An 8,182-nucleotide genomic window follows, 5' to 3' on the forward strand; every position below is an offset into this window, starting at 1 on the left:
GGGATCAAGGAGCAAGGGGGGAGGAAGGCAGAGCCAAGTCGATGCCTCTGAGAGGGAAACGGCGCCCGCAGGTGTCGCCATCGATTGAGCTTTCACCCGGCATTGTCTCCTCCACATCGCATCCCGAGCAGGTCGGCCACCCACCATCGCAGCCCTACACACGAGCAGTGGCCCGAGGAGGCCTAGCCAGAGCCGGGTTACGAGGGTGCCCAAGCCCCAAGACACAAGCCGGCAGGGCTAGCCGGAGACAGCAGACAGCAGTGGACGACCCACCTCACCGCGGAGGCGGCGACCCAGGCCGCCAGGGAGCAGCGGCTATCTGCTGCCCCAACGGTCGAACGAGCGAAGGGGATGCACCGCGAGAAGCCTCCGGATCTGAGAGGAACCGCTGCTGTCCCAGCCGGCCAGAGGAGGCCGATGCAAGGAGGCGCCCCGCAGGACCACGACGGGAGGGATCCGGGGAGCCACGACCGTCGTCAAGGGGAGGCACAGCGCAGCAGGAAGGCTCCGGCGAGGAGGAACTCGGGGTCATTGTAGCGAATCCCGCCGTCGCCGGCCATCGGCGGGCTTTGCCCGGCGACGCCTGCCAGCGGCGGCGAGGGGGAGGTGGCGTCGGTGGGGGTGGCGGCTGCGGCGGCTGCAGCGGCTAGGGTTCCGCCCGGGCCGCCCCCAGGGGACGACGTGGGGGCTCTGTTTTCCCTGGGTTAACTTGCACATCCTCAGCTTCTACGTGTGAATACGCTGGAATACCAAAATCGTCTGTCAGCTTTGCACAATAGTATTCGCCGCAGAGTACTCGGCGACGACTCGGCGTCTTGGGGCTGCTCGTAATCGCCGACGGTGGCATGCACTAAGACGGTCATCATCTCGTACGGCGGAACCGCATTCTCATCTTGTCATGGCCCGCCCGCATGCCGCCGCCGGGAGCATGCTAGACACGTCTCGAGGAAGAACCCGAGCACCTTGGTCCTTGGTCACCAGGCTCATGGCGTGCCGCAGCACGTAGTCGCCAACTGATGTGATTACCGAGGACCGGAGAACGAAGTCGAGCAGGCCAGTCCAGCCGATGTACGCGCGCGTAGTGCACCTCCTGTCGCCCAACGCCATGACAAAGATCGCAGGCACGCAGGTCCGCTGCGTCAACCCAGTTGCTCGCGCCGAGCCGCTCTCCCACCTCCTCGACGTGCAGGCATTGTTCCACCATCAATGCGCATGCCATCACGGTCCGTCCCCCTACAGCTCCCATCCCCCCCACTGACGCCTTGGCGCCAGCCACGGCGTCGGTGACGTCGTGCTGGAGCACACCAGACTAGGGCTGGACACGAGCCGAGCCGAGCTGAGTTCGGTCCGAGCCTGGCTTTGGCTCGCCATGAACGAGCCATGCTCGGCTCGGCTCGCTGGTTGAACGAGCCCGCATCTGGAGGCTCAGCTCGTCTTGCCTCTGGCTCGGTCCAGCCCGAGCAGCTCGTTTTGCCTCTGGAGGCTGGGTGCGTGGGCGTACGGGCGCATCAGGCGAGGCTGGAGCTTGACAGCGTTGAGGGGAGCACGACGGAGACGTGCCGACGTGGCGAGGTCGGGCGTCTGGTGCGTCGAACGCAGGTGGCTAGCCTCTGTAGCAGTTGATCTTGCTTCCTCTCGTACGTGTGCATCAAGTTTTGTACTTGTGTCCAACTCCAGGATTCAATCAACGTGCTTCAAGTTTTGTACTTGTGTCCAGGAATCAATCAACAGGCTGGTGATGCGTGCGTGCGCTGCGGCCGCTGGATGCGTTCGTGCGTGCCGACGCCAGCGGCAGGATGCGTCGTGGTGGCATGCAGGAAATAGCTTGGCGAGAAGCGTGGGGCGGCGGCGACGGCGGCGGCGAACCCTAGCGGGAGGAGACAGTGGAGACGACGCGACTCGCTGGGTTGGGCTGGTTGCGCTCCTCTGCTGGGCTGCATGAACGTGTCGCGTCCTGGGCTTCGGCTTTGGACGAGCCACCGAGCTGGACCGGGCCAAAACAGGCTCGGCTCGGTCGGCGAACGGGCCCATTTCGCGTGGCTCGGCTCGGCCTATTTAGTTCTCGGGCCGAGCTGAGTCGGGCCGAGCTGGAGCGAGCTCCGAGCCGAGCCCATTAGCCCGTTCGGACGTCCAGCCCTACACCAGACCTCCATGGACGCCCCCTGCGCAGGTCACGCGGCCAGGAAAAATGCCCGGGGATTGAGGATGTATATGACATGTGGGGCATGGACGTCAGCGATAGTAGACTGTGATCCTGGACGGGATGGATATTTTCCTGGTGCGCCAAACAGGTTCAGGGTTGATTTTAACCGGGATCAAAGAGGTGAGGGTACCAATTTCAGGGATTCAGACGTGGGGCCTGATTACGACAAGCTCTACGAGTTCAAGGTTTAAAATAGACTTTACTCTAAAATGGCTGATGAGCACTATTGGAGGTGCTCGAATTCTTGACCACTTGATAGCACAACAACCGGTCAAATATGTTCTGTTTGTGCTTGTTTATGTGGTTGGGAGAAGACCACCAGGAATGACTAACCACATTTGACTCGATCGAATAACCCGACCAAGGCATGTACAACTTCCTAAGATTATCCTTTGATACGATTGACATGTGGCATCTTGTAGACGTCAACAAGGCCAAGTCAAGGTTCACGTCTGATCAAAATAATTAACTACTTGCCCGTGGCTTAAACAAGGGCAAGTCATGTGTAATTTATCGAGAACTTAATAACAATACAAGATAATAATCAAATCAACCAAAGTGGAGCATGTTAGGAATGATCTTGACATGCAGGTGGAGGCTAGCCGTCCGGCCCCGTGAGTGTCTGTGCGTGTGGTCAGTTGGCGTAGCGTCGATGTGCTGGCCGAGTCTCCAGGCGTGCATTTGGGCAGCCGGACGTGCAGCCGTGTGTAGCTGAGAGCAGCGGCTGGGCCATGCATGTGCGAGTTGCATAGGTGAGTTCGTTGGTGTCCTCGTGGACTGATTCATGGAGTTAGTTGGGATGCATCTGCCCGGGTGGGCTGAGTGGCTTAGACTAGCCACAGTAGGAGTAATTTCAGCAGTAACATCGAGTCTAACTCAGCAAATTTGCTTATGTGGCAATGAGTTAATGATGAGAGAGATAGTTTGAGTAACTTAGCTAGTTACTGTAACATCACATGTTCCAATGCAATATGAGTCTATAACCTAATAAAAAAAGCTTTGCATGACACCATGCTTATGTTATTATCCACTATGAAGATAGTAACATAGTCTAGGGATATGCGTATGTTACCTGTGTATGTTACTCTTCATTGTGGCTAGTCTTAGGAATAGGGCAGTTAGTGCATGCGGTTAGTGGCCTAATGTGGTGTCTGGATAGGCTAGTGTGTGCGTGTGTAGCCATGTGTACTTAAGATGCAGGGCCAAGCGTGAGAGGCAGAGTAGCTAGGAGAGATGTAGTCTCCAGTAGTCTCTCGTGTGGGTGTGGCGCCAGTATGAGCCAAGCCACGGTATGTTGCTGGGTGCCGGTATGAGTCGAGCCAAGGTATGTGCCGAGATTCGAGTTCGTGCTCGAGGAAAAAGTTGTTCGTGCGGCGTGCGTTCATGCGCCGAAAAAACACCACCGTGTCCTGTGTCTTCTTCTTCCTTTCTTCTTCGGTTTGCGCCAGAGAGAGGAGTGTAGAAAGAAAGAGAGAGCCACGGTGAACTAGGGTACGAGCGTCGACCCCAATAGAGCAAGTGGACTTTTTTCTAGTCTCACTTCTAATAGTGTTGTTGTAAAGTTTGGGTGTAGTTCTCTTATCAATTCAATAAAAAGTGTTTTTTTCTTACTTCTTTGGTGCAACGGAGTTTATTAGTTACCACCTTATGCCGTGTTTTTAGATCCATTTGTTCATAAGATTGGGAGAGGACTGACCAAAGTGCCTAGTAGTTGTTGATCGACTTGGAATTGTCCAAGTCATCTGCGATTTTGCGAACCGAGCCATGAACAAGTCCAAGTCAGACGACTGTTTTTTTTTCACTAAAATTAATAAATGCTGCACTAATTTATCTTGTTCAAGATAAGGATACAGGAAACACAGCCGACGTGTATGCAGAAGTCAATCTTCATCAATGCTATAAAGAAAAAGGCTGATGTGCAACCCTAACGAAATGGCTGATAAGAACTAGTGCAGGTGCTCTAATTGTTAAACAGTCTGTAGCATAACATTCTTGTGCGTGTTGATGCGGTTTGCAGACGACTACAGCGCAAATGACTGCCATGTTGACTCGAATCAACTCTGGCATGTCGTGTGCAACTTCCTAAATGTTATCATTGGAAATGTGTGATACAGCAGATCGAAATAATTAACCAATCACCGCTGAATCAAACAAGCCCAAGTCATGTGCAATTTCGGAAAGTAATTAATCATCAGATTGATGTGTGACAGGTAGGGTCGTCATGGCTGAGGTCGAGAGACAAACCCGCCGCCGTGCAGTGCGATGTGCAGGTTTCATGTCTGTAGTGTTCTATATGTTATGCTGACTTTGGGAAACGACTGACCAAGGTTCCTAGTCCTCGGTGATCGACTTGAACCATTTTCTCTTGTTTGGCAACCTTCCGGGCCGTTATTCTTTTTTGTTTTTCTTGCTGATTTTCTGATTTCCATTTGGTTTGTTTATTTCCAGTTTTAATTTTTTATGTTTTCCTTCCCTTTAGTTCCTTTTCTTCTGCAGTTAGTTTTTTGTTTTACTATTTTAGTTTTGAAAACAATTGTGACAATTTTACAGTTCACAAATATGTTTAGATTCACGAATAGTTTTTCAATTACCGACTAAATTACTGAATATTTTTAAATTTCAAATATAGAAAAATTGAAGTCACAACATTTTTCATTCGTTATTTTTTTTAAATTAAATAATTTGACAATTCACAAAAATTGCAGTTTGATAAATCATGAACTTTTTTTTATCAAACTACTGAACAATTTATTAATTCATCAACATTTTTCAAGTTACTCATATTTAATAAATTAGCAAAAAAATACTTAAATTCGTTAATGTTTTTAAATTAAAAAAACTACCTAAAATAAAATAAAACTAAAAAACTGCACAAAAGAGAAGTGGTGTGCTCGCTCCTCACTAGCATATTAATGTGTGCTGGGCCAGGCCCATGTAGGAAGTGCGTGAGCGATGGGGCGGCTTCTTCATTTCTAACAGAATGAACTGCAACCGGCGGCTTCTTACTTTTTACAAATTTCATGAATTTATTTCAAATTTTATGAACTTTTTCAAAATTGATGAACTTTTCTTCATTTCTGGTGAACCATTTTTTAAAAATGAATGAACTTTTTTAAAAATACAATGAACTTTTCCAATTTGATGAACATGTTTTCAAAGTTTATGATTTTTTTCAGATTTAATGAACTTTTTTAAAAACTCAATGAACATATTTATCAAATAAATAACTTTTTTTCAAATTGAATGAACTTTTTAAAAAAGAATTGATGAACTTTGTTTTCAAAATCGGTGAACTTTTAAATTTTTAAATTTTTAAAAAATCAATTAACTTTTCTTCAAAACTTGATCATGTTTTTTCAAGTTAGTGAACTTTTTTCAAAAATTATGAACTTTCCAAATTCTATGAACCTTTTCTATTTCATGAGTTTCCAAATAATGCAAAATCTAAGTGTTACAGCCGATATTGTGCAATAAATATCGCGGCCACAGTTGTTCTTGTATTATTGGCGCTATTTTTAGTCACTCGAGTCGAGTAGCCGCAATGGTGCGATTTCGAATCCTGGTGAGCTCAACTTTTTTAGCGGTTTGTTCGCGCTTAGCTTTGCTACGATGTGCGCTCGTGAGTGCCGATTTGCCTCCGCAGCCGTAAAGGCGTGTGACAGGATTTCCCGGCGCACCTATAAATCACTAGGCGCGCGTACGTGTAAGCCCTGGCCTGAAATGCGTGAAAATGCGCCAGCCCAGAGGACCACAGATCTTCAACGCTTTTTCTTTTTGCTTTTTTCACATTGTTCATTATTATTTTTGTTTATTATTTTTAGCTGTGATTTTATTTAGAAAATTATCTGAATATAAATATTATATAATTATAATCTGAAAAACTGAAAAATACTAGTCAAATATTTAAAAAAATGTCCAAAGTGCACATAAAAAGTTTAGTAACATGTAGAAAAAATAGAAATCCAAATATTAATATGAAAAATATTTTATTCTATATTTAAAAATATAAATATGTATATAAAATATGTTTCTGAAGTATATGGAAAATGTACAAGGTTTATAAGAATAGTAAAACTAACAAATATGTTTTCAGAAAATGAGTCAGGTATTTGGATAATGTTAAATGTGTATATAAAAATGTTCCTGATGTATAAGTTTACAATGTGTAAGGAAGAAGTACACACTCAAAATAGATATTGAAAAAAATTAATGTTGTATTTAAAATTGTTACATGTGTATATTAAATATTTTCCTGATGTATACAAAGCATTTAAGATGTTATGGAACTAGTAGACATCAAAAAATATAAGTTATAAAATATATAATTATGTAACTAGAAAATGTTAAACATCTATATAAAATGGTTCTTATGTATACCAAAAATGTAAAAGTATGTAAAAAGGTAGACATCAAAAATATAATTTTAAAAAAATGTTAATCATGTGTTACGGAAAATGTTAAACGTGTATATAAAAAGTATTCTTGATGTATAGGAACAATATTGAATGTGTATGTAAGAAATGTGACCATGTTTAAAGCACGAACATTTTTTTATTTTTTAAAATTACAACTAGTTTTTGTAAATTTTGAATTTTCTGAAGTAAATTAAAAAGGAAAAAATACAAGTGAAAAACGTATATGAATCATCCAAGATCCTCACATAGAGAACCACCCAAGGAGGACGAAATAGATGGACCTTCGACCTTCAAGCATATGTCTTTGCAGCAATGTCTCTCAAAAGCTTAGTCTTTAGGGTTGTCATTAATTATCAAAACTTCAGATGGGGGACTACATTAACTTTCAAACAATTATTCAAAATATCTTGTTATCATCTATATAATATAATATTTATTTTCCTCACTACAAAATTTCAGCTACGATGGCAAAGCAGACATCCAATGAGGGCACCACCTAATATCATCATATCTTCCCCACTGTTACATGCAGTTCCCCTCTGCTGCTACGTACTGACACGTAAAGGCAAGAAGAATAAATCGGCAAAAACAACTTACAAACGAGGTATGTTGGTTATCTTGCCAAATAATGGGTATGGTGTATGTGTTAAATACTACTAGTAATTCTTGACACAAATTCATGCAATTTGTTGCAGGTGTCTTCACTTTCAAGATTTGTAATATTATGGGAGGGGGGCACTTGCCCCCTACCCCTTATTAGGGTAAGAATCATGTATTTTTTTAATCTGTTGAAGATGATACTAAAATTGATTTTATTTCACTGCATAATCAATAGATATTCACTGCAAATTAATTGGTAATACTTAAACCTGCATTTCATCATGTATTTTTTAACCAGACATTTGCAGGTCGAGACAAGCACATTAGCTGGATCCAGCGCCTTGAGATTGTAGAGGACTCAATTTGTAAATTCATACACATGCTTATATATTTTGTGAAGCCATCACCTACTACATCCTAATAGCTAGCCCCCACTACTAGGAATTCTCTGCCTTCTCCTTGAGCCACATCAACCAAAATAATTTAGCCATTGGATATACTACATCAATCTACAATAGCCATCAGATCTATACATTGATAGCAGCTGCACCAAGGGCATCCAGTAACTGAAGCTTGCATGCAAATATGCATGCAGTAACTGCCGCGTAAAGTCTATTGTAGTTCAGAAATAAAATGACGCATGCACATAGCTGACACTACGGTGCTCCATGAAATAAAATTGCGGTACACATTTGTGTTTTGTTTTGTTCTGCTCCATTTTAGACTTATACAGAGAGACACTCATTTTTTTTATTTTTCAAATAGTGATAAATAAATTATATTGCTATAAGAGAAACTATAAGTGATGCATGGATGTAGTTGACTCTACGGTGCTCCATGAAAGAAAATTGAGGTATGCAAAATTGTATTGCTACATGAGAAACTATAAACACACTAGCTAGGTTGACTAGTTCTGTGCAGTTTTTATTTTATACAAATTCCCGCAGCAACGCGCAGGGCATTT

At 44.1% G+C, this 8,182-nt stretch overlaps 1 protein-coding gene across 2 annotated transcripts; it reads left to right on the forward strand.

Moving 5' to 3' along the window:
- Positions 1–1,219: 1,219 nt before the first annotated feature.
- LOC123162212 (uncharacterized) lies at positions 1,220–2,072 on the forward strand. Of its 2 annotated transcripts, none has more exons than XR_006481103.1 (2): positions 1,220–1,637; positions 1,718–2,072. XR_006481103.1 is itself a non-coding variant. In XM_044579998.1 (2 exons), the coding sequence occupies exons 1-2, from the start codon at positions 1,381–1,383 to the stop codon at positions 1,940–1,942; spliced, it is 444 nt and encodes a 147-aa protein (XP_044435933.1). In that variant the 5' UTR covers positions 1,237–1,380; the 3' UTR covers positions 1,943–2,061. The 2 variants fall into 2 exon arrangements, 1 of the variants encoding a protein (XP_044435933.1); XM_044579998.1 differs by having other exon boundaries at positions 1,237–1,599; positions 1,718–2,061.
- Positions 2,073–8,182: the final 6,110 nt, after the last annotated feature.

This window comes from Triticum aestivum, chromosome 1D, assembly GCF_018294505.1.
Source record: "Triticum aestivum cultivar Chinese Spring chromosome 1D, IWGSC CS RefSeq v2.1, whole genome shotgun sequence".
In the NCBI taxonomy this organism is placed as follows: domain Eukaryota; kingdom Viridiplantae; phylum Streptophyta; class Magnoliopsida; order Poales; family Poaceae; genus Triticum; species Triticum aestivum.